General features: G+C 42.0%; 1 protein-coding gene across 2 annotated transcripts in view; it reads left to right on the top strand.

The window, feature by feature from the left end:
• Positions 1 to 26,920, top strand: part of TRPM6 (transient receptor potential cation channel subfamily M member 6) — a 159,473-nt gene that overhangs the window by 5,398 nt on the left and 127,155 nt on the right. The window contains exon 1 of one of the 2 annotated variants that reach the window (XM_032866642.1): positions 17,309 to 17,407. The exons of the other annotated variant lie outside the window; for it this stretch is intronic. Coding sequence (XP_032722533.1) covers positions 17,390 to 17,407 — 18 coding nt within the window. The 5' untranslated portion in view covers positions 17,309 to 17,389. Of the gene's footprint in view, positions 1 to 17,308; positions 17,408 to 26,920 lie in introns of those variants that run through there. 2 annotated transcript variants of the gene reach the window in all.

Raw genomic sequence — 26,920 nt, 5'->3', positions numbered from 1 at the left:
CATCCTTGTATTGTTCCCTCCTAGACCTAGTGTGAGAATTTATTTGGAAAAAATCTCCAGGAATGGCACTGCTGGATCACAGGGTAAATGTCTGTTTAATATGATTAAGGAGGACGAGATTCCCCTGCAGAGTGGTGGCGTCAGTTTATGCCCATGTCCCCTCCCTGCCCTGTAATAGAGTTTCTATAAACTATAACCCTACTAATACTTAGTGTTACCAGCTTTCTATTTTTTGTTATTCTAACAGTTAAAAATTGATATTTCATTGTTGTTTTAATTAGTGTTACTGTGTTTATGGAAGAGTTTCAAAATCTTGCTTGACTCAGTTTCTTTGAGTTTTTTTCCCCATAAATTACCTCTTTGTAAATATTTCTCCATTTTTTTCCCAAGGTAATTCTTATCTTTGTTGTTGTTAATTCATAATTAAGTGCTTATTAAGTTATTTTTTCAACCAAGAAAATTAACTTAAACTGTAGCATTGAATCACTTTGCTGAATACCCCTTACTTAACTTAATTACTTTATTATTATTAAACATTATTTCTGATTTTGAGGAGATAGCAATAGCTGTATAGTTGTTAGATCTTCCTAAATAGTATATAGTAATAGTTGTTAGATCTTCCTAAATCCCCACATATAAAATACATGGTAAAAATTAAAACGCATTTGAACAACATTTGCTACAAAACTAAGTTAGACTTCAGTCTCTCTTTTGGCATGTAAGGAGATTAGAAGTTGCTACTCCTGATGCCACAATAAGAAAATAGCTGAACAAACTGAAAGTTTAAAAAGCTGCTCTTTGAATAAATGTCACTACTTCTGAAACTGAAATGCAAAGAGAAAAAAGGAATGAAAAAAAAACAGATTTCCGGTTCTCTGAGACAAGTGCAAAATGTTTAACGTATGTGTAATGGAGAAATGGGAAGGGTACACAGAAATATTTGAAGCAGCACTGACTGGGAATTTTCCAAAATTCGCAACAAACACCAAACCACAGATCCAGGAACTCAGAGAACACCAAGCAAGATAAATACCAAATTAAGTGACAAGTAAGCACTAGGAAACACCAAATACAACCGAGTGGAGAGAATTGCCAATAACCAGACTGTATATTATCATTATCTATGTGGGAGATAGCAAAGGGAGGCAATGGAGTGGCAGGTAGAATAAGAACCGGAGAAACTCAAAGGAGCCAATAGATAATCACTGAAAAATATGGTATGTTAATCAGACCAGCAGATAAAACCAGGAGGGGTTTGCCTACACTAGGGAGAGGCAGTGAGTGGCCTTGTCGTAAAACGCAAAGAGACCTTTGAACTCTCAAAATGGACCCTCTATAGTTTCTTTCCAGAAGGGTCCAAATAGGAGAAAAACTACTGGGAATGAAACGAAAATTGAGCAAGAGGAGAAACCAGAGAAAGAAGAAAGAGAAGATCCCAATAAAAGTTGGAAGTTGAGGGTGGAGTCAAAAAATCTCAGAGTTACCATATTTCTGTACACTACATGGAAACCATAAAAGAGGGAGCTCTGTGAAGACTTAAAAACTGTCCTAACTTTTCCTCCTTCTAAAATATCAGGAAAATTCCTTTTACATAAAATGAGCAATAGCAAAGTATTGAGTTAAAATCTCTCACAAAATTGCTGTAAGAAATAAAGACAATGAGAGTCACGATAACATCCTTAGACAATGAAAGCGTCTCAGAAAATATGATTAAAAAATAGATAAAAAATGTAATGATTTCAAAACACACTAACAGGCAATAAGGAAATAATACAAGTCATGAGAGAGGAATATAAATCAGAAATAGAAAAATTCAGAAATGAGGCAACAGGACTTAAGAAAGAATAAATCAACAAAAAAATTTTAATGACTAGAAGATATAAGAGAGTACATAAACACAGCAAATAATGTCTTTATAGAAATAGAAGAATTGGAGGAAAAATAGAAAAAGGAGGAAAAAAGGAAGGAGGAAAACAGAATTTGAAGGGGAAAAAGAACAAATATTGAAGATAGAGGTGATTTGACACATGGTTCATAGGAGTTGCTGAAGAAGAAACCCTAAGTAGGAAAACAGAACAAATACTAAAAAGTATAATTAAAAAAAGGTATAATTTTAAAGATTTCCTGAAACTAAAATAAAAAAAAAAATTGAAATCTGTACTGAAAGAACACAGTATGTATCTGAGGGCATTGATATAGAATAATGATGACCCAGTCTTATTCTGGTAAAACTGATGAACTTAAAAGGAAACAAAAGCACATAGTAATCTTTGATCATCAAGGAAAAAAAAATCATGTGAGGTATAAGAGAAAGAAAATCATATTATCATCAGACAGTTTGACAGCAATAATCTATGCCAGAAGATAAGGCAATAACATATTTCTGATACTCAATGAAAGCAGCTATGAGCTGAGGATTTTATACCCAACAAAACTGGCCTTCAAGTATGAAGCGCATAAGCTGTTAGCAACATTCCAAGGACTCCGAGAATATTGTTTTCATGAGCTTTTCCTGAGTAATCTACTAAAGAACAACTTAACCAAAATGCTGTGAGAGACATCATCATGAGTACTGGTGGTGACATTAATTATACTGTGTGATTACTTGTAGAATTAATAATGAATGAGCTTTAAAAAGGGACAGTGTATAGTATGTAATAGCTATGTGATCCTGAGAATGGAGACACGGCACAACTATGGAAGAGGGAGAGAATTATGGTGGCATGGGCAAATTTTTTTCAGAAATCAAAACATCAGTGATAGTATTGGAATTGGACTGCTGTGTTTGCGTGGGATAAAGTAATGAAAAATTAATGGGTATTTTATTTTATCGACTCTGTCCTTGAGAAACAAGATTCTTTGTGTAGTTGAACAGTATACAGATTTAATATAAAGGAAGTTAAATTAAAAAAATTTAACCTGAATTTCAATTGTTAAGTATGAACTAACAAGATATTTTATTTCTCTACTGAGAAATCCTAGAAATAATGACCAACCAAGCTCCACAGTGGCATCTAGACTATGGTCTTCCTCAAGTGAACCAAGACTTCTTAGAGAAATAGTTAATTCTAGTTTTGGAGCTATTAAAATTAAAGACTATTAGAATTATCTCAAATAACTCAAGAGACAATGAGAAGAGGCCCTCACTGACCAGAAATGGGACAGATTGAGTAGATTGAGTTTCAATAATGGTAAGAATGGCAGTGGATTGCAAATCGGTTATCTGGTGCTGTGTAACAACGGTTCTGAAGCCTTGCTTAAAGCCAGACACTTTATATCACACAGTTTCTCAAAGTCCGGAGTCCCAGAGCAGCTTAACTCCCTTACCTCTGTCCCGGAGTCTCTAATGAGATTGCAGTTAGGCCGTTCACTGTACGTTCGTTTGCATTTGGGCGTGGAAGTGCACACCAGAAGATCACTCCTGTGGCTCTTGGCAGGAATCTCCTCCTCTTCACTGGCTCGGCCTCTCCGCGGGGCTGCGTACAGTATGACTTGCCTCTGAGTGCAGAGAAACAGCGAGAGCAATGCAGTGTGAGTGAGCACCAAGGATGGAAGCTCCCAGCATTTATAGCCTGATCTCAGAAGTGACACACTGTCACTTCTGCTGTAGTGTATTGGCTGCACTGACCAGACCCCCTCCTTTGGGTAGGGGACTGTGCAAGATGTGAAGGCCAGAGGCAAGGAGCATGAGGGGCCCTCTTGGACTCTGGCTTCTATAGTATGAAACCCATCAGATAAGCTTAAATCCATGAGTTCACAATAATGTTCAAAAACCAAAAGCCTAGTTGGTCTCTTGAGGATGACATCTTGAGAACTGGGGAAATGAAAGAATCAAGCTTTCCTATACGAACTATAACTAGAGTGTTGAGCAAGCAGAGTAGATGAGTGAAGGATTCTTTTATAAAATTATTTCAGCTGGGGGTGCCTGAGTGGCTCAGTGGGTTAAGCTTCTGCCTTCGGCTCAGGTCATGATCTCAGGGTCCTGGGATCGAGCCCCACATCGGGCTCTCTGCTCAGCAGGGAGCCTGCTTCCCCCTCTCTCTCTGCCTGCTGCTCTGTTTACTTGTGATCTCTTTGTGTCAAATAAATTTTAAAAAAATCTTAAAAAAAAAAGATTTCAGCTAAAGAAATGAAATGATAGGGTTGAAATTTTACATATTATTACAACCCCCCAGTAAATGAATGAATGTGGGCAGTGAATGTGAAATGCTGCTGACAATGAAGAACAAAGACAACCAGATGCATGTGCCATCGATGAAAGACCATGTGACCACCCCGACCTTGTGGAAGGGACTGAAGCTGAGTCCCATCAGGCCTGTGGATTCATTCGTCAATTTGCCGTGGAAGCAATAGGAGGAACACATTGAACTATATAGCGAGTGTGTCATCAGCACACTCCAGACGAGGAAATCTCTATAGGCCAAGCGGCCTGGGTTATTCAACAGGAAAAGTGAAAGGAAAGAAAGGGATGGAGGGGAAATACAAGCAACCTAAAAGAACAATTTTTTAAAAATGGGTAAGACTACAGCAGCTAGGAATGCATTCTTGGTTGATAAAATTAGATAGAAATGTATGGAAGTTATCAAAGCCAGGACAGTGGAAGAAGGAAGGGGATTACTATGTAAGTCAAGACAGCGGTTGCTTTGGGGTGGAGGACAGGACTGTGATGAAGGTAGGGCATGTGGAGAGGCTTCTGGTTGGCTGGCAAACTTTTATGTCTTGACCCAGTAGGTAACTATCAGAGCATTTACCTCATAATCACTCACTAATGTATTAATTTGTTTTATGCGATGTCCTTTATCTGTGTTTTATCTTATGATATAAAGATTTTAAAAAATTTCTGAAGATAATGTGTGACCATAGTAAAATATTCAAATAGTGAAAAGATCTATAAAGTAAAAAGTTGTTCTCCCCAACCTCAGTCCTTGAATTTCTTTTCCCCCAGAGGTAGCCACTGTCACCCGCTTCTTGTGTATCTATCCAGAGAGATCTCATGCATATAAAATCTCACACACACATGTGTGCTTGTTATATATGTATATATGCGTGTGTGTGTATGAACATATGTAATATGTATAATTCTCTCTCGTTTTAAAAGCATAAATGGGGGGCGCCTGGGTGGCTCAGTGGGTTAAAGCCTCTGCCTTCAGCTCAGGTCATCATCTCAGGGTCCTAGGATCGAGCCCCACATCGGGCTCTCTGCTCAGCAAGGAGCCTGCTTCCCCCACCCCATTTCTCTGCCTGCCTCTCTGCCTACTTGTGATCTCCGTTTGTCGAATAAATCAATAAAATCTTAAAAAAAAAAAAGCATAAATGGTAGAAGTAGAAGGCCATGCACGTGTTCTGATCTTTATTTTACTGAATATTTTGTAGACTGTTCTCTATCCCCTAGAGTCAAATTAGATAAAACCAATAACATCAGTCCTTCTTCCCAGGCTGCAACCAATATATTTTGACCTATAAATAGGGTTTAAATAAGCAGGTACCTTTTCTAAGAATATACTTTATATTGTGTTCCTAGTTTCTCAATGTGGAGCTACTAGTCATATTGATTTTAAAGGTATACCTTCTTCGTAAAACTTAAAATGCCCGTGTCCTTTTTTTTTTTTTTTTTTTTAAACTCAAGGTTTTGGGTTAAACAAACCTGATCACCCTTTCATAGACAGGATAACCCCAAGGGAAGGGTGGTGGATTCTAGAGTTAGCAAAGTGCTCCTTCAGCATTTCCCTGAGTGAACTCAAAGATATTTTATGGCAGGTGCCAAAACAACCCACGTGTGACTAACCTTTGTGCTTCTCAGTTGATAACCACCTGTTTGTGGTGGTAAGTAGGATTAGAGCAGACAGACATGCCTTTAAACTCTAATCTTGGGCTAGTAAATATTTTCTGGGCATCAGATTGTATTCTTAGAAAACAAAAAACCTTGGTGAGTTATTTTAACTATATCTCTATTTCCTTTAATATTTTTTTCTTTTTCAGTCACCTAGGTAATATCTGTTGCGTATTTACCGTGCACTTAGCCCTGGGCAGCATCCCAGTATACCAAGAAAGGAGGTGCGAAGACAGAACTTACAGTCTTGCTCGGGATTTGCGATACACACACATATGAAACAGCTAGGGAACAGGAGAGTATTGTACACATCCGTGTGTTTGTCTTGGTGGAGGCAAGCACGTGTTAATACATGTAACACACATAGAAATACACATGTATGCCAAGCGGTGTGGCCTGGATGATTAGAAAGCAGGCGAGAGTTTGGGAATTATGTGAAGGGACGGTAAGCCAAAGCAGCTGGAAGGTGGTGTGAATCTGGTTGTTGGGCAAGACTCTGCGTGGAAAGCTCTGGAACTGAGCTTTTATTTTTCTTCTGAAATGATTATAGATTCATGGGCAGTAGCAAGAGTGTCACAAAGAAGTCCCAGGGACCCTTTGCTGAGCTTCCCCTAATCATAACAGCCTACATATAACTATAGTATAAAATCAGATCTGGCATGTGGACTGTGGGACAATCTATACGTCCTTTCCAAGTTCGCATGCATACACTTCTGTGGAACTGAGCTTTGATAAATGAAGTTCAAAAGACAAAGAAGAGGAATGAGGAAAAACGCGAATCAGCAAAGCTCACAGGGTAGTTGCTTTCCAGAAATGTCCTCTTTCTCTCTCCTTCCAACTTGTAGGCATCCCACAGAATCCTATGTCCATTAATCACACCTCCTTCCCCACCAGGGTTGGCTTGCTACCTCCTCTTCACAAACACGATGTTGGACCCTTATTCCAAGGGTCCAAACACAGGGTGTCTCCCTTCCAGAAATCATTTGCTCTATGAGGTCGTTTGTTGGGAAGTGGTCCAGAGCCCAGAACTGATTTTCCCATGGATTCAGAGCTGCATAGGTGATGGGTCCCCCTGCTTCTCTCCAGGCCTGTGTAACTCAGAACGTAACTAAGCGCGCTTCAGAGCCCTGTCATTCCCGTCCATGGTGGCAGTGTGGGGCTTCTGGGAGTTAGGGAGAAGGATTCTCTGCTGTGTCAGATGGACTCCTGTCTTAACACGTCCCATTCTATTGCTACAAAGTGTCACTGTGTACAGTGGGTAATGTTAAAGGGAAAGCCCTTTTATTGACTTTTTTAATCACACCAAATAAAATCTTTTGTAATTCAAGTACCAACCCACTTAGCCATCAGTTCCATAAGAGATAAGAAGTGCGAGACAGGGAGCTGATGAGGAGAACTAGGCAAAGAGATCCTGAAAAGAGAGCTTCTAGAAGGAAACTCTGAGAGAAGGAATTACCAGGGATTCCTTCTTCGTATTCTCTTTCTGTCCCCCTTGTATCTTCCTGAATCCTCCGAATTCTCTACAACTAAGCCTTACTGCCTTTAGAATCAGAAAAATCAGAGTGCTTCTGGGGTGAAAGGTGCACGCAGGTTTGTGACGTGGTTTCTAGCATGGCTAGGAGGTGAGGGGACACCGGAGGGTGTGCTCTTTAAGGCAGAGGTGAGGCACTTTCCAGCTCCAGCAGCTTCCCGTAGGAGCTCCGAGCGCACACAGCACGTACACGATTCAGAACTTCAGAGGAGAGGTGTCTACGCAGACAAAGAACAGAGGCCACCCTCTCTTTGGTTTTCCTGATGAAATCTGAAGGCTCCATGGGCACCTGAGGACAGAGGCCTACCAGAGTCAAAAAAGGAAGCCAGTTCTTTCTGGGTCACAAGTCCTTTAAACCCTTCACATCATCATTCCAGAAGAAGTTACTCTGGAAACCTTGCACTTCCATTAAGGCAGTTACAAACACCCTGGTCTTTCAGTTCTTGAACAGAACCTGCTAGCCCTAAGTGTTTGTGCTCAGCCAGGGGAAGAGAAGGGCGGGTCCAGACACTCTGGGTCATAGCCATCCGGAGAGCTTTCATTTTATTGCGTGGTCCTGATACTGATTTGGTCCCATGCTCATGACTATAGATGCTTTTCTATATCTGCACAGAGCCTCAAAGAGCAGTGATGGGGCTCCCTGTATCCTCTCTGTGCTGTCCTACATGGGACTTTTTTTTTTCTTTTCAAATTTTCAAATTTTTATTTAAATTCTAGTTAACATAAAGTGCTATACTGTTTTTAGTGGGTGCACTCCTTAATGCACCTAGATGACCTACCTAACCCATCCCCCACCCACCTCCCTCCATCAGCCCTCAGTTGGTTTTCTATCATTAGGAGTCCTGGAGGGGACGTTTAAGTCTATAAATACTTATGTCAGTCCCTTTTTATTTTATTTTATTTATTTGAGAGGGAGAAAGTATGTGTAAGCGAGAGTACAAGGGAAGGGGACAGACTCCCTCCTGATCCCAGGTTGCCAAGATCATGGCCTGAGCCCAAGGCAGATAATCAATTGAGCCACCCAGGTACCCCTGTCAGTCCCTTTCCATATAGTTTACAGCCCACAGGAAAGTATGTGTCTTCTAATCTCTGCTCATTTTACTGATGAGGTACATTATTTGCAGTAATCTTACTCTCCTTTTGTATTTTTTAATTTCCATTATGCTAGTACAACTTCGTAAAACGTTTTATTGAAATATGATACTCACCCTTGCGCAAGTCTGGTTTCTCTCTGTAGATACAGTCATACTGGTCTAAGCATACTAATGCCATAAAAAGTTAAAGGTTTCACTTGCTTTGTTCTTCATACTTTTTTAGTAAAAATTCCTGAACTGCATAAAATATACTCAGCAATTTACATCTGTGTCCTGATGACTTTTAAAGTAAGAGAGGGTAGTTTGGAGCAAGCGTGATACTTTACTAAAGAGTTATAGGTAATAAAGCTCTTATTTACACTTAGTTGGGTTGAGTAAGCATTTCTTGCACACTGGGCCATGCATGTAAAGGCTCGGTGATACAAAGAGAAAGAAGTGGTTCCCATCTTTACAACGTACAACGATAGAGTCAAAACAAAAAGTGGTGAAAGCTGTTGAATGAATATCCCTTTTGTCATTGCACCAAGGGGGAGTCTGTAATATTCAGAGGCCAAAGCAATTGGAAAGAACCTCTTGGCTGAAGGGAAGGCGGGTGTAGGAAGAACTGTGGGGTGTAGGTAGAAGGAGTACATAAACATGGACCCTTCTGAGAATAAAAAAGGGTGCTATTCATATTTATGCTTGTGTAAGAGGTATTATCTGGTTCTCTTTTAGGGCAACAAGGAGTTATGGTGCCCCTTATTAAAAGGCCAGATTTAGGGAGAATCATCATGAATCCAAATGGTGGAAAAGTGTATTAGTTTGCATGGCTGCCATAAATGGATGGCCTGCAGGATGGAAATTTTATTGTCTTGTGGTTCTGGAAGTCAGAAGTTGAACATTGAGGTGTCAGCAGCGTTGGTCCTTCTGAGAGCTGTGAGGGAAGGGTCTATTCCAGGTCCCTCTCCTTGGCTTGTTGGAGGTTGTCTTCTCCCTGTGTCTTCACATCATCTCCCCTCCCCTTTAAAGATTTTATTTATTTACTTTACAGACAGAGGTCACAAGTAGGCAGAGAGGCAGGCAGAGAGAGGCTCTCCGCTGAGCAGAGAGCCCGATGCGGGACTTGATTCCAGGACCGAGATCATGACCTCCGCTGAAGGCAGAGGTTTCTGAGCCACCCAGGTGCCCCAAATCTAGGTTTTAATAAGTTGGAGGGGAGGGAATAAACAAAATGAAGGATCATGAGAGAGATAGAGACTTTTACTTTGGGGAATTATTTGTGCTCTAAGAGTCTTCTTTCCAGGTAGGTAATAAAGATTGGATGCTGGTGATGGAGGGATCCTCAAGTGACAGTTGACTAGAACATACTGAGCCATGGCATGCCATATCTGGGAGGTACAACAAACAGGCTGGCCACATTTTAGCACAGTAATTGATAATTCTCTGCTGTGAGACCTGATTTCATTTACTAATGAAATTAAAGCTATTTTACCCTTCTCCTGTCCCCACAGGGACTTTATGGTTCAGAATAATGAATATGATGAATTCTGAGCTCTGTGGAGGAACCATCATGAGTTAGTTCAAAGTGTCTATAGCGACAAAAATTTGGGGGCACATTCAAGAAATAGCATAAAAAGTTGAGTGGTTATACCTGCAAAGTAGTATGTAGACAAAAAGGGAGAGGAATATACACATTGCTTGGTATAGGTATTAGGGGCTTAGATAAAGAAATATTAGACCTTCATGTTCTTGCAAAATGTAAGCTCTTGTCTGTGTCATTACTATAAAAGGCCAACGGGAAACTTCATAAGCTATGACAATATGTGGATTCCTGCTGAAATTCACATAGAAATGTTTTCATTCTTATGTTGTTGCTCTTTCATCATTTATCTCTAACTCCATAAGTATTGATGAAATAGTGGTGCACACATTTCCTTGGCAAAGAAGAAATTGGCATCAGGGTTGTCTGTTCGATTGAATGGCTATAGCCAGAACAAAATTATCCTAGCCTGTGTGGTTGAGAAGCACCGGGCTACGGAATGTAATACATGAACCATAAAACATAAAAATAATAGCACTGGTACTGAACTTTAGGCTCATATGGTCTGGGATATGAGAGAAATTCATGTTTTATTCATCAGGGAGAATAAATGATCAGAAAAAGTATAAAACGGAAATTTTAGGTAATCCCGTGAGTCATTTCAAGACATGTGAGATTTTCACTTTTAATTAATTTTAAAAATTGTAAAAATAATAAGACCACAGTACAGGATACTTGGAAAAACAAAAGGGAGACATTTCCAATTTTTTTCTACATAGTTTTTTTTACATAGTTGTACTCAACATAAATATACTCTATTCTAGCTCCCTTTTTGGCCTTCTTTTAGAATCTTCATTGTTAGCAGTTTTCAACAGCCACATAATTACACATCTAGTAATTTAATTACTCCTCTAATAATAGACTTTCAGCTAATTTCTAACATATTATATAGTTTTGATATAAATATCTTATTCAAATTAGCATCATATGTAAGATTTGGGGGGGCGGTGAGAGTTCTAGATATGATCTTCATGGGTCACAAGATTGTGAAGCCTTTTGTGACCACATTTTACTCTTAGGTGAGTAAAACAATCTCCATTTTACCAGAGCTGTGAAGTTCCCAAGTGTAGGCCTTCAGTGGGCCCAAAGCTTCTGCCTATATCCCTCATGTCAGGATACCCTAGGCCACCATCATGGGAAGAAAGACCACGTGGAGAGACCAGCCAGCCCTCAGAACTACACAGCCAACCCTCAGGATTTATTACTTAAGATGGCTAGATAAATTTCATGGTCGGATTATAGTGACTCCAGATTTAATATCTAGACGTAATGACCTTGTCTCAAAAAGGTTTGAATCATTATACCTCCAAGGATATTACTGCAATGCTTGGGCATCTTTACCATTACGTAAATCATACTCGATTTGTTTAGAGATGGACATAATCTAAAGATCTCATCAGTCCTGGATGCCTGCGGTTTCCTTTGCTGTGTGGATCTGCTACCGTACTGAAAGTTAGTTGGAAAAAAATGATTCTTTGCTCAGAGTTTATAAATACTTTCATTGAAGTAACATTAAAAGAAAAGCAAAATGAAACCTCAGTAGTAAATAGAAGTTGAGATTATTCTGGGTAGGAACTCTAATAGGATGGAAACACCATGGGCCTTGGAGTCAGACAAACTGTTTTGGAATTTCAGTTTTACTTACTCTGGACAAGTGTTGACTTTTTGGAAACTCCGTTATTATATAAAATGGTGGTTAATAATGTGTTAAATAAAAATAAGGCATAGGCCTGGGCGGCTCAGTCTCTTAACCATCCAACTCTTGATTTTGGCTCAGGTCATTATCTCAGGGTTGTGAGATCAAGTCCTGCATTGGGCTCCATGCTGAGTGTGGAGCCTGCTTGGGATTATCTCTCTCTCTCTCCCTCTGCCCTTCTCCTCCTCCTCTCCCCCTGTAAAAAAATAAAAATTTAAAACATAAGCTGTGTATCAAAGTACCTAGCCCACAGTGAGTGCCCAATAAGTAGTAATTTCTTCCCTCCTTTATTCATGGCACACATTGATAATGTAAAGAATACTGCAGAAGGAATACTTAAAATATTATCAATTTAAAATGCTTTCAAAAGCCTCTCATTTTGGTTCAAGGGATCCTATATATGATTTTTGTAACTTTCTCTGAGGTTCTAGTCATTTAAAAATAAGTTAAAAGAAAAAACAGTGCTGGATAAATGAGATAGGTGTGGAGGGTTTAATTAGTTGGTTTCTTCTAGTTAAGCCATGTATTTATTTTTTTTTTTTTTTGTCCTTCAGGTTCTCAACTAAAATGGAATAACAAAACTTCTTAAGCTACTAGAGTACTTGTTCCATGGATGAACAACTATGGTTCACCTTTCAGGGACAACAATAATAGGTTGAATAGTGTTTTTTGTCCTCTCTCCCCTGCCCCACAGTAAAAAAAAAAAAAAAAAAAAAAAAAAATCTAAAGGTTAAAATTTTTAGTCATAGTAGACATTTCCTGTCAAATATATATATTCTTTTTTTTTAAAATATTTTATTTATTTATTTGATAGACAGAGATCATAAGTAGGCAGAGAGGCAGGCAGAGAGAGAGGAGGAAGCAGGCACCCGGCTGAGGAGAGAGCCCGATGCGGGGCTCGATCCTAGGACTCTGAGATCATGACCTGAGCCGAAGGCAGGGGCTTAACCCACTGAGCCACCCAGGCGCCCCAAATAGATATATTCTTAATTCTAATATATGCAAGTAATAAAAACTGACTTCTGATTCATTCAGTTAGTTACCCAACTAAATTGTAATGAATGCTCATTATGTTCAAGGTGTGTATAAAAACAAAACAAAACACTATGGACCTTTACAGCCACGCAGACCTGTGTTCAAATTTTCATTGGCTTCACACCTTACAAGCTGAGAAACTGGTGAGACTCACAAAGAAGCTTGCTGACCTTTAGTGAATCCTCAGAGATTCAGAAATTCAGAGCAGAGATTTTGTGTGGAAAAAAACTGAGGAAAACAATGAGAAAAGAAACTGAGTTATGTATTGCTTCAGAACAAGTTAACCCCCAAATTGAGTAGCTTCAAATAACATTGGTTGATTATGCCACAGGATTCTGAGGGTTGTCTGTGTACTTCTGAGGGCTGGCATCTCCACGTGGTCTAGCGTAGTGTTACATGAGGGGAAGGCCGAAAATGCAGGGCCACTTGAGGCCTAGACTCAGGAACTTTGGCACTTTGGCCATATTTTATTGGCCACAAGTCTGGTTCAGATTTAGGGCTGTGGAGAAGAGACTGGGCCTCTTCACGGGGCATGGAGAGGCTGTTGCAAAGTCCCATTGCAAAGAGGTGTGTGCTGGGATGGGAGGCGTTGTGGTCATTGAACAAAGAATAGTATCCACTATGTTTGTATTAAAGAAGCTGAAGAAGATGGTATCTACCCGTTGGCCTCGCATCTCGTTACAGGTGCTCAATCAGTTTTAAGACCCTTCTTTCCTTCTCTTCAAGAATCATTCAACATTGAATGTGAAGGTACCGTCCTAGTGGAGCTTAGGTTTGGTGTCACTGTAAGGCACCCTTGAAACAGCGCCCATAGCTGCCTAAAGCTACCAAAGCATCTTGGCAGAACAACCTTGTGGGGGCAGGATGTCCAGTTAAGTTCGAATTTCAGATAAGCAATGAATAATTTTTTAATAGAAATATGTCTTCCCCTGTTAGCAGCTTGGCATATATTCTTCTAGAACTTTCCTGTGAATATTCCAACCTACACATATAAATCTTAAAAAAAATGAAATGATATTTGCTTTGACTAGTTGCTGTTTTCCCTTTCCCTATCTGTGTACCTTTAGATCTAAGTCATTCTTCTGAAAGCCACGTGTGCTGCACAGCCTGCGCACACCAGAGTTGACTTATGTCAACGTTCACTGATGGCCGTGTGCGTTATTAGGGATTCCTCTCCATTACAGAAAGTGCTACTACACGTATCCGTACTGACACACCTTTGTGTATTTCTGATGTATGAAGTTCTGGGATTGGCACTGCGACGAGAAAGGGCATGCCTTGAATCTGGAATGTTAAAATACCTTCCAAAGGGTATCGTTTTAAACTGTCACCAAAAGTATGCTAAAGTTCCAATACTTCCACCTTGCCAGCCATCACTGTTTTAATCTTTGCTTATATAACAGGAGGAATAAACCATTTTCATAGCAAATAGAGAACTAAATTGGAAGCAGATTGATTCCCTTTAGAAGCACTGAATAGGAGAGAAATTTATTCAGTGAGCAGAAGAAAACAGATCACTTCCTTTCAAAAGGAAATTTGGTTTGTAGCTTGTTTGCGCACACAAATGCATGAAATTCAAACTCAACCCCTTGGGTTGAATAGGGAAGTCTAAAAACAAACAGTTACACAGGAATGGACTGGGAGGGCTGAATGGCATCCCTCATTGCTGATGATACACCCTCATTGGACTTCTTCAGTAAATTACCCAGACCTTTAAACTTTCCCCACTGTGGAACCCACTCTAGCTTACCATATTTGCCACCCCCCTCTTCAGAATACCATGCATTTGTTCTGTTTGCTTTATGCCTCAGAAAGGAAAGGGGTGACCGACCACCCAGGGTGAGGACCACAAACCAAAGATGATAACACACCCTGATGCCCTGGGGTCAGAGTTTCCCTGTGGTGTTCTTTCTTCTTCTTGGTGCAAAGGAACAGAGCTTTTTTTTTTTTTTTTCTTTTCTTTCACATTTTTCCCTGCTGCACTGTCCAGAGGGGATGGGAAGTATTACTGCGCAGAAATCCCAACGACCCTCACTCCTGTCCAAAGAAACCCAATCAAAACCAAGTCCAAGCTGAAACAAATTTCTTCAAGAAAAGAATGCATATATATATATATATATATATATATATATATATATATATATATATATATATAGAAACTGCCCCTTAGTGGGCTCCAGTTACTGGGACTCGTTAAGATCTTGACACATGAAAAAATGTCATACCCACTTTTCTCTGCTGAAAAATCAGCTGTTCCTTTCCATTTTGAAATCATTAGACTGACTTTAAAAGTTGGAACAGTATCTTAAAACCACATTGGGTCTGGAAACAAACGTTTACAATGCCCGGGATAAAAAGGGAGGTCCGAGAGAGAAGACGACATAGGAGTTAAGAGTGGGAAGAGGAAGAAAGGGATAAGGGAGGGCCACGAACGAGAAAATATAGCACTGTTTCTATTGACGAGGGTTACCAATGGCGCCCCAGGTACTGTTTCATTTCTGATTGTTTCTCCTCCTACAAACTCAAACTCCTTGCAGACTGGACAATGTCTTATTCATCTTTGTTTTCCCAGCACCCAGCAGGATACCTGACAAACAGTCTGTGTTCAGGAAATATTTTTTGGCCTGAGTCAAGGCACACTAGATTACTAATGACCATTCTAAAGTTTAAATTTCAGAGCTAGTTTTTGGGCATAAGTATGTTCGTGGCCATAAGACTTCTATAGATAAAAGCCTTTAAATCGACTGAGGCACCTGTGAAAGATGCACATTCCTGGGCCCTACCCCAGAGATTCCAATACCAGTGGTCTGGGAGGGGTGGGTGGGGCCTTGGGAATCTGTGGTAACAGATTCCTCAGGTGCTGCTGGTAACAGCTTGGGAACCCGGGGCAGCTTGTCGACAAGCACAGCAGATGCCGTAAGCCCTGCGATGGCCGTGCTGTATCCTGGAATGGCCCTGGTAGTTTGGACTTTGTGCCTTGCAGCTTGATCAGAAAAGAGCATGTGATCATAGTAACATGTACATTTACTGAAGACATTAAACTACAAGTTAGTGATCCCAGTGCACCAAGATCTTAAGAATCTTGGGTCTTAAATGTCCAGTCTTCTTAGTGGGTCTGCAGATTTCTGAGAGCTCCTAGGGTCTAGCACTGTGAGAGACCTAACAGGCCGGAGGGGCTTCTGAACCCGTTAACGCCCTATAGATCATTACCATTTTGAAGGAGATGGGTCAAGGAAAGAGTGAATGTGTTAATAGGAAAACAAAGTTTTACGGCACATAGGAGATGTTCAAGTTTTCTAAAAAATGTTGGTTAAAACCACGATGAGAAATGGGGGGAAACCTGTTAACCATGTCTGCAAATGTGAGCTCACTGGGCAGAAACTCAGAATGGAGTAAAAGGGTAGATGCCCCCCATCTGAAGTCAGTCATCTGGGATAAATGGCGAGCATTGTTAATTACAGCACTAGTTAATTACAACTAGCATTGTAATTACAAGTGAGCATCACCTGCCAACATACCAGATCACCCAGAGTCACCGACCCAACCTAAATCAAGGCTGCCTAGCTAGAAGAACGCACAGAAAACAACAGAAGTCAGGAAAGCATTTGGATGGTAGCTTATGGATTCCTTTTGTTCAGTGGAACCTCTGAGGAAGGTGGGCTTATTCCCTGTCATTCCCACCGCATAGATAAGTAAACTCAGGCGCTGAGGGGGTCCCTTGACATACCCAGTAACTCCCAGACAGTGCAAGTGGGGCTGTAAGGCTCTTTCATGTCCTCCCCCACCACGGGGACTCGACAGGAACAATACAATACCACAGATATGTCTGTTACTGAACATTCTTTTTGGCCCTCACTTTGATTTAGGTCCGGTTAGAAATACACCTCCTTCCTACGCAGGAGGTAAACGAGGCGAAAGCGTATCTTGACAATTCCACGGGCCGTAAAAGGCAGCGTGTGGAGGTGGAGCCCAGATCTGACTCCACAGGTCAGAAGCTCAGATGAGGCTTTGCTAGCGGGCCTGCCCGTCAAGGATGAAAGCCCGACCAGCTGTGGAGCGCTTACAGGTGGGTAGGGCGGCCCGGGGCCGGCGGGGCAAAAGGGCTCTAGGCCATTTACCTGATCTGCACCCAGGGCCCTAGGCGGCTGTGGGTGGGGCCAGTCGCGCACGTATCTAAGTGGGATCTAGAATAGCTAGGACTTACGAAACACCTGCCTTCCCGTCCTCAGGTCCCCACCTGAAGCTGATTATCATCTCTGAGGTTTCGGCTAACGCAGGGCACCCACTAAAGGGCAGGTCCCGCAGTCCCCGTTCCAGGAGCTGGAATGGGGCCAGCGCGGAGCCGGTGTCACAGCGGAAACCTAACGGGGCCCGGGGTTCAGCTTGGCGCGGTGAGGACAGGTCTCCAGAGAGGAGGTAGCTCTCCGGTTCCGCTCGGGGCCGGCGGCGGAGGAGACCGGACGTGGCGTGAGCCGGCCGCCGGGAGGAGAAAAGGCGCAGCCCGGGGCGGCAGGGGCCCGTCTGGCCGGAGGGGATCGGGACCAGCCGGGCGCGGCGGTTCCCCGGAGGCCGCGGGAGAAGCGTGGAGCCGGCGGTGTGCGCCCGGCGCGGGAGGCCCGGGGCGATGAGAGTGCTGGTCAAGGTAAACTCCGGCCCCCACCGGCCGCTCATCCCTCCCCTCGCGCCGCCGGGGCTCGAGCCTCGGGACTCGCAGCCTCGGGACCCGCGGACGGGCTCCCCTCCACTCGTGGCCCGGAGCGCGACTGGAAGTTCTGGAGGCTTGGAGAGGGAGGGCGCCCCCAGCCTCTGGGGACGCTGGGGACTAGGGAGAGGAGCGGAGACCCCGGTCATGGCTTTGTCTCACAAGGCAAGCGAGCCCCACCCGGGCTATCACTTAGCTACTCTGGAGGGGCACGCACTGTGCGTGAATGCATGACGTTCGTGGGGCGCCCTGCATTTTCCGTGTTTCAGCACAGCCCGGTTACGAGCACGGTCTTCGGAGCCAGAGCACCTGAGCGAGCATACCCGCTCCACCGCCGACTGGGATCCTGAGCAAGTTCCTTAATCGGTGTAATTCTTCCTGATCTGGAAAGCGGGATAATATTTATAATTTGAAGATTAAATCAGATGCTCTATATGCTTGGCACTTAGAAAATGATGCCCAACATACTTAGCGGGGTGCGAAAGTTTGTCATGGTTAACACCTCATCTTGGCAATAACCCTATGAGGTCTGTCATCGCCCCTCCCTTCAGCCCACCCCACCGGTTTCCAGGTGAGGAAAACGAAGCTGAGGGAGGAAAATAAAGAAGCAAACCCAGGGCAGTGCTTTAAAACACTAAGAATGTGAGTATTCTGTCCGCACCTAGGATTTTGATCATTTTGTTCCTAGGGAGAAGGAGGGTCACCCCTAACTGCCAAAGTGGGAGCTGAATTTTTTAGTTTCTTTCCCCTGGTGTATGAATTTTGATGTGAATTTTTCATCTGCTTTGGATTCTACCACAGCTGGTAAAGCATTAAATATTCCGATTAGACTGACACCTGGGTTTGACTGTGAAGAGTCTGGATGTTTCTTCTCTTCCTACCCCTACCAGCCTCTATCTTCTAGGGATTATAAATCATTCCCGATGGGACTCAGCCAGAGCCTCCTTTTGGGGGCCAAAATTAGGGACCAATTCTCTGGAATTAAACTTGCCTTGATAGACAAGGATATGAATGGCGCTTTGAGTTCATTGTACCCTGGAGGAGAAGGAAAAGACTCCATAGAGAACACTGGCGATTTGCCACAAAGTTGGGTCTTGACTATTTGCAATTTTCTATCATGGCTCATGTTTTTGGCAGGACATCTGTGCCAAAACTCTCAAGGACCTGAAATATGTCACTGGATTTTTTGATCATGGGTGTTGAGGATAGGCTGAAGAGCCAGTCTGAGAGGGACTTCATTACACTTCTGTAGGCTCATCCAGAGTTGGAACTCCCAAATGTCCATGCGCCCTGTGTCTGTTATCTCTTCGTGTCCCATCAGAAATCTACATGGCAACTATTTCCTATTAAAAAAAATCATGTTAGGTAAGATATTCCAAAGTGGGTCTCAGTTGTGGCATTTTTTTTTAACTTCTTAGTTTTATTGAAGTTGTATATATGCATAGTTCAGAGTCAAATAATTCCATAAAGTTTGTTACTAAAAACAGAACTCTCCATCATTTCCTGCTTTTCTGAAACTGCAATCATGTTCATCTCTTTTAGCTTGTTGATACTTGTTCATGCCTCCAGATAATACGTAGAAATACTTATTTGGCTCCTCCTTGATTTTTCAGGTGTAGTCATTGGAATACTTTCCAGATGGAATATAAGGATTTAGATTTCTTTTGTATTCCTGCATATACCATTCACATGGTCCTTCCTGTTCCTAACATTTACAGAATACAGCTGTCCATAATTTTTAGTTAGGTCAGTATTTAGTCTGGTCAACATTATTATGCTTTCCTACACACACACACAGTATTAAAAACTAAGTTAAGTAGTATATGATTACTCCACCTTTCTATCTTTAGATTTCCCCCAGAGTGGTCTTTGTGTGTTTCCAGAATTTTCTGTGGTGTTTTCACTGATATAACAAGTTCTTTGCCTACATCTCCTCTCAAGATGATCTCATGTAATATCTGTTTTAACCAACTTTATTTTGAGTACAGCTTTCTGACTTGCTTTGCCTGTCCAGACCTTTCCAATCTTGATGTTGGATGCACAGATGCAGATTCCCTTTTCCTCTGTTATGCTGGTTCCTGTTTCTTATATCCCGTGTCCTTTTTTTTTTTTTTTTTTTCCTCATCATTTTGGTGGAGCACTTTTTCCAGTAGCTCTCTGAGAAAGGGTAGATGTCAGGTACATTGAACTGGTGTATTGTTATGACAATTATCCTCTTAGACTTTTTTCCCTTAAAGTTCTGCTAATAATGCAAAAATAATTTCTTGTGATAAATCTTTCAACTGTTAATAGAAATTCAAGCAGAAAGTTCCCTTTCTCTCTCTCATCCTTATATCTCTCTCCAATCCAGAGGTATTCAAACTGTTGGATTTGAAGCATTCAATCACTCTTTGGATTCATTTAGTCAACAGATATTTATGAATTTCTAAGTGTACACTGTGTGCTAAGACCTATTCCAGAACTTGGGAATATACAGTGAACAAAACTTCTTTTTGAGCTGGAGGGGAATGGTGTGCTGCTGCTTGATGCTGGACCTGAGCTTTACTGCTGCTTTGGTTAGCTGCTTTTTCTTCTCTTGGAATACCAACCTCACACAATCCAGGTGTCTCTGTCTGTCTCTCTTTTCCTTTCTCGGTATAAAATCATGACCGCTACAAATTGAACTGCATAGCTGTGTGTCACTAGAGCAACAACATCACAGAAATAGATTTTCTGAATGGATAAACACAATGTGGTGTGTTTACACACGCATACACACAAACGCACACACAGTGGAATACTTAGCCTTAAAGAGGAAAGAAATTCTGACACATGATACAACATGGATGAACCTTGAAGATGTTATGCTAAGTAAAATAGGCACTCATCAAAAGACAAATATTGTATGATTTCACTTATATGAGATATATAAAGTAGTCCAATTCATAGAAAAAGTAGAATGAAAGTCGTCAGAGGCTGGGAGAGAGGGAAACGAGGTGTTATTTAATGAGTGTAGAGTTTCAGTGTTGCAGGATGAAAAGTTCTAGAGATTGGTTGTACAAATAGATGAATATACTTAACAATACTAACCTGGACACTTAAAAATAGTTACGATGGGGGGCACTTGGGTGGCTCAGTTGGTTAAGCATCTGCATTTGGCTCTGGTCACAATCCTGGCGTCCCAGGATCAAGTCCCGCTTCGGAATCCCTGCTTAGAGGGGAGTCTGCTTCTCCCTCTGCCTGCTGCTCCACCTGGCTTGTGTTCTCTCTCTGACAAATATTAAAAATAATAGTTAAGAAGGCAAATTCTATATTATGTGCATCTTATCACAATTAAATGAAAACAAACAAAAACCCAGAAGTTTTCACGCAAACTCCATAATGGGATGCATCCTGTAATTTGATGAGGGTGATTGAATCTGCTTGCACCTGGGTTCAGCTACTGCCCGGAATGCGTGGTTTCTAGGGTATGCGGAGTGTGTAGCAATGGATTGCCCTGGAACTTTCTTTTGATGCACTTAGCACCAGAACGTTTGGCAGGTCACCTTGTTGGTGTGGACTAATGCTGCTTTCTCTTTCTTCCATGGGATTTCCATATCTCTGGGGAAGAGGCCCTCAGTTATTTATAGTGCTGATAAACTCTGAGACTGTTGGAGTGCTGTGACCAGTTATGCAACTGGGAGCAGCAAGAAGTGGTAGTTTTGTTTGGTTTAGGGGTTACATTCTTTTTCTGAGTTTGTAAGCATGTGCCTCTTGAGAGCCTCCTAACCCATTTCGACTGGAAACCAAGAGGTTTTCTTGGTAGCACCGGGAGGTGCCTTCCCCGCACTTTCCCTGTCTCTGTTTGCTCTACAGCCCTGTGCTCTGGTTCCTCAGACATCCAGGCCTGGATAACCTCCAGGTATCCCAGGATTGCAGTGGTGCTGTGTGTCTTGGCTGCAGAGATCAGCCTGGTGGATTTGGCTGTGCTCTGTTCTACCTCTCTGTAAACTATGTATGGCCGTCACACGGAATTTTCTTCCAGGGACACCTGGGTGTCTCAATCTGTTAAGCGTCCTACTCTTGGTTTTGGCTCAGGTCATGATCTCCAGGTTGTGAGATCAAGCTCTGCTTGGGGTTCTCTTTCTCCCTCTCCCTTCCCATTCCCCCCCACCCCCTAGAAAAAGAATTTTCTTCCTGGCAAACTCAAAGCCCAGTGGGAGGAATGACTATGGGCAACCGAAGTTCTCTGTTCAGTTTGCTGATGGTGGATTCAGAGTTTCTTACAATGGTCATTTTTGACATGAGCAAACCACCCGGTCCAGGGGTGGAAACATCCCTGTCTTAGACTTCTGCTTCTGTGTAGGTGTGTGGGGTGACCTTGGAGAAAATACCCTTTCTTGGTATTTTATTCCCCTGCCATGTGTGCAAGATCAACATTCTTTTTATCTTTCCTAGTATTGGAACGTGTTGGGATATGGGCCAGGAGGGCCCCCTTAAATTGCCCATACCAGCTAAAGGGTCAGGACTAGGCAAAAGTTTCCTTGTGATTAGATCATAGAGCCTGATAAGAACACACCATTTTGGAATGTCTGGCATGCTCTTTATCACTGATTTTCCTTACTTGTAATCAAAAAAAGGGGCAGAATGTGGTAATTAAGTCTCTAGAAGTATCAGCAGCAAGGTGAGAAGAGTAATAAAAGGAATACTTGGAAAAGGTAGTTTTACTGCTGGCTGCATGCCCTTTCGCCTTAGGGAAGCTGCCTCAGTTTCCTTAACTATAAAGCAAATAGCCACCTTTCACTGGCCACCTCCTTCTAAGAGCTCCTAATGTGTTTTGAGGCAGAAATTCCTTTGAAAATCCAATGAAAGCGATAGATCCAGGAGCTCAAAAACTCAAACTCAAAAACCAGGCCTGCTGCGGACTCAGGTTTACTGGTCATTATAAGCCCCGACTAAACATGGCGGCCTACAGTTGGCCCCAGCTGACTATTGCCAAGTTGAAATGCAAGCCAAGTACTGCCAGATTCTGTGCCCCCCTTCTGTGCCAGATTCTTATAGAAAAGGCAGATAAAAAGACTCTTTCTTGAATGTGAAACCTTTTGGTTTTTTTGCATTTCAGTAGTTGCTTCAGAAGATTTTTAGAAGAACTTTATTGGTTGAATGCAACACCTTTGTGGTCTAATTTCTTTCTACCGGTGGGCCATTACTTACTTAAATACAGTAGTCCCTTCTTGTCTTGGTGGTTTTCTGTGGTTTTAGTCAACCACAGTGTGGAAGCAGATGACCCTCCTTCCAGCAAATCATCAAGAAGCCGAGGAGTCTCACGCTACATTACCGTGCCTTTGTCGTTCAGCTCATCAGCTCACTTCATCTCCTCACACAGGCATTCTAGCATCCCACATCGTCCTGGTCATAAGGATGAGTACAATACAATAAGATTTTGAGGGAGGGAGACCACATTTACATACCTTATTGTAATTATCTATTATTAGTTACTGTGCCTTATGTATTTATTTATTTATTTCTAAAAGCTCTTATTTATTTATTTGACAGAGAGCACAAGTAAGCAGAGAGGCAGGCAGAGGGTGAGGGAGAAGCAGGCTCCCCTCTGAGCAGGGAGTCCCATGCAGGACTCCATCCCAGGGGCCTGGGATCATGACCTGAGCCACCCAGGTGCCCCATGCTTCATTTACAAATTAAACTTTATCATAGGTATGTGGGTCCAGGAAAAAAATATAGCATACATAGTATTCAATACTATCTGCTCTTTCCAGCATCTGCTGGGACTCTTGGAATGTATCCGCCATGGATTAGGGGGACTATTGTGGTTTTCTGTGATGGGTCAGTCTTTTTCTTTGCCTGTGCTTCTCCCCACTTAAAAATTTTTGAGATATAATTCAGATATCCTATAATCCACCTATTTATTTATTTATTTATTTATTTATTTATTTTTAGTCTTCACACCCATTGTGGGTCTTGAACTCATGACCCTGAGATAAGGAGTCACATGCTCTACCAACTGAGCCATCCAGGCACCCCTAATTCACCTAGTTAAAGTATACAATTTAGTGGCTTTTAGTATATTCACAGAATCGTCCATCTATCGCTACAGTCTGTTTTATAACATCTATCATCTCTAAAAGAAGCCCCACACCCCTTAGCTGTCAACTCTTTTTCCGTCTATCCCCACCAGCCCTAGGCAACCACTGATCTACCTTCTGCCACTATAGATCTGTCTCTTCCGGGCATCATATATAGATGGCCACCTACAAGAAGTTTTCCTTTTTATCTGTTTCTTTCATTTATCTTAAGGTTTTCAGAGTTCATCCATGTAGGATTTTTTTTGTATTGCTGCATAATATTCCATATCACATTGTATTTGTCCATCAAGTTGATAGACATTTGGATTGTTTGTGATCTTTGGCTATTATGAATAATGTTTCTGTGGACATTTGTGTATAGGGTTTTGTATGGACCTACATTTTCATTTCTCTTAGGTAGGTACCCAGAAGTGGAGTTAGTAATTCTATGTTTAGCCTTTTGAGGAACTGCCAGACTGTTTTCCAGAGAGATTGTGCACAGACAGTATATATGATAGTTTCAGTTTCTCCCCATCCCTTATATGATCTTACTTGTTGAGTATAGCATTCCCACTGGGTGTGAAGAGGTGTCTCATTGTGGTTTAGATTTGCATTTCCCTCATGAGTAATGATGTCGAGGATATTCATGTGTTTATTAGCCATTTGTCTGTCTTCTTTGGAGAACTGTTGGTTCAGATCCTTAGTGTGGCCCTTATGTTTGACCCAGCTCTTGAGATTTTCTCCTGAGAAACACACATTTCACATCCACACAAGAGGGAATATGTCCTAAGACCCCCCCACGAGTACCTGAAACTGTGGGTAGTATCAAATCCAAGACCTACATACTGTTTTTTCCTATATATACACACTTATGGTAAGTGTAAGATAGTAAGGAGAGGACTGTCTGTAGCAAATAATAAACAATTATAAGAATATACTGTAATAAAAGTTGTGTGAATGTGGTCTCTTGCAAAATATCTTCTCTTACCGTCCTCACCCTTCCTGTGATGATGTGAGACGAGGTGAGATAAGGATATCGGCATCGTGACATAGCATCAGGCTACTATTGATCTTTTGATGATAGGTTACACTGGGGTTGACGGCGGGGCACTGAAACCGTGGACAAAGGGGGACCGCTGTACACAGTTTTCAGGGGTTCATGACCCTCTTGATATTTCTCTGTGAGTCTGTCTGTGAGGATACTCCCAGAAAACCTGCTGTATAGCAGGGATTTTTCTGGGCATTTCACATGCTTGATCTTATTCATACTATCTACGAGAGTCCTTATGGGATTCATGTGAGGATCAAATGTCCAGGAAAGCGATTTGTAAACCATAAAATAGGGTACAGCTTCAGGGGTTGCTGTAAGTGCAAGCTCTGTAGGTAAGTGATAGTGAACTGAAACTGGTAAGGGCATGGATGGAGTCGGGCAGCCATGTTTGAATCCTAGTGTCGCTTTTATGAGCCATTGTGTTTTGGGGCAGTTCAACTTCTCTGACTCTGTTTTCATTTGTAAAATGGAGTTAGTAACTGACCTACTTCCCAGGTCTTCTTGGGCAGTTAACATAATGAAGTACTTGGTGTTGTGCAGGTGGGTACACAGAAAGTGCTGAATACATGGTTCCCATGTTGCCGTGGACTGTTTGTGTCTCCCAAAATGTGTATGTTGAAGTCCTGATCTGTGCGGTGGTATTTGGAGGTGGAGCCTTTGGGAAGTATTAGGTCTTGAGGGTGGAGCCCTCACGACAGGGAGGGATGATCTCTATTGTGTGAAAATACAGTCAGAAGGCAACCACTACAAACCATGAAGACGGCTCACACCAGAACTTGACTGTCTGGGCACCCTGATTTGGGACTTCTGTTCTCCAGAACTGTAAGAAATAAACATCTGTAGTATAAAGCACCGGTGTATGGTATTCTGTGGTTTGTAGTAGCCCAAACTGACTAAGCCCGCTGCTACTAATACTATCTTGCAGATGAACTAGGCATATTGTAGTGGAGCAGGTTGGTCTTTGAATATGGAAATACCTTCCTTCTTTCTGGAAAAAATAGGTGTCCTCCATGGATCTTTAAAAGAACCAAGAAGTTTTTGTAAATCAAATCTTAGAATCTTAGGAAAGAGAATTTTACTCCCCTAAGAACGTAAGCCCACAGTATACTTCATAGATCCTTGGCCTAGCTCAGATAATCCTCTCCAAATTTGTCACTACTGTTAGTGTGTGCTTAGAAGTGATGTTAAAAAAAAAAAAAAAAAAAACAAAAAAACAAAGCCACACCCTGCCCACTGCTTCCACATAATCTTTGTCCTTACCTGGCCTAGAGGAACTCAGGATTCCAGGCAATTTTGCTCTGTGACAGGAAGGTCAAGCAAGTAGGCATTGTTATATTAATACAGAGAGGCATGTCCAAAATCTTAAAATTTAAACTTTCTAAAATTTGTTAAGAGTCTTTAGGCCAGCAAACTAGGAGAGAATGGTGAATCAGCCCGAGACTTTGTAGAGTGGATCTTTGCTCTTGAATGTAATAAAGAGACAAACCATTCAGGCTCTTACTTTGGTCTCTTACGCTTGTAGCCACTGCCCTTCAGAGGGAAACCACATTCTTGAAAAGCAACTCTTTGAGTGGAGACTTTTCAGACAGAAATTGTATCTTGCTGGCTGGTATTTGGGTTCAGCAAATATGGAGTGTGATAGGCGATAGGTAAGCCCTCTGAGGTCCACTCTGTGGAGTCATCTTGATGTCAGAGTCTATCTTCCAGTTTAGGGAGTAAAGGGAGAAGCTCTGTAGGCTTCAGTCTACCAGAGAGTTGCTGAGAGTTACTGGGATTCCAGTGTCTTGGGAGTTTTGTTCTCAGACCTACAGAGTGAGTGAGTGTGTGTGTGTGTCTTGGATTTTACTAAAGAAAACATTTTCATGACACTTGCTAAAGAGGGTAAGGAAGATTTTCTTCAAGGGGGTCTCCTGCAGTGGGGGTTTGGCAGTGAGAGATGGGGCTCAACTCCTTGTACAACAAGTGGAAATGGATAGTGGGGGGGCGGGGTGGGGGGGTCAGTGAATGGAAAATTACAAGAGAAAAGATCAAAGTCAGAAGGATTCTTGCTAAACCAACTCAACAGGATTCTTGCTGAAGGTAGGCCAGGGTGATCAGATACGAAGGGTGGGGAATTTTCACTAACTGACCCAGCAGATTCTTGCTAAAACTGCATTAGTGGGGCCAACCACAAGGCCCAAGGTTATGGCCTAGTCAGAAAAAGGACTCAACTCAGAAAGAGCATGAACCAAGTTTGGTCAAGGAGAGAGTCTTGGTTGGTTTGAGACATGAGGTGGCTAAGGCAGTCTGTTCTTCTTTACATAATACAATCATGAAATACTGTGAGCATTTGAGGGACAGTCTTAAAAGCGAAAAGCTGCT

The sequence above is a fragment of the Lontra canadensis genome, unplaced genomic scaffold, assembly GCF_010015895.1.
Source record: "Lontra canadensis isolate GAN:19392208 unplaced genomic scaffold, GSC_riverotter_1.0 scaffold31, whole genome shotgun sequence".
Classification (NCBI taxonomy): Eukaryota; Metazoa; Chordata; class Mammalia; order Carnivora; family Mustelidae; genus Lontra; species Lontra canadensis.
This window is presented reverse-complemented; position numbering and strand designations above follow the sequence as displayed.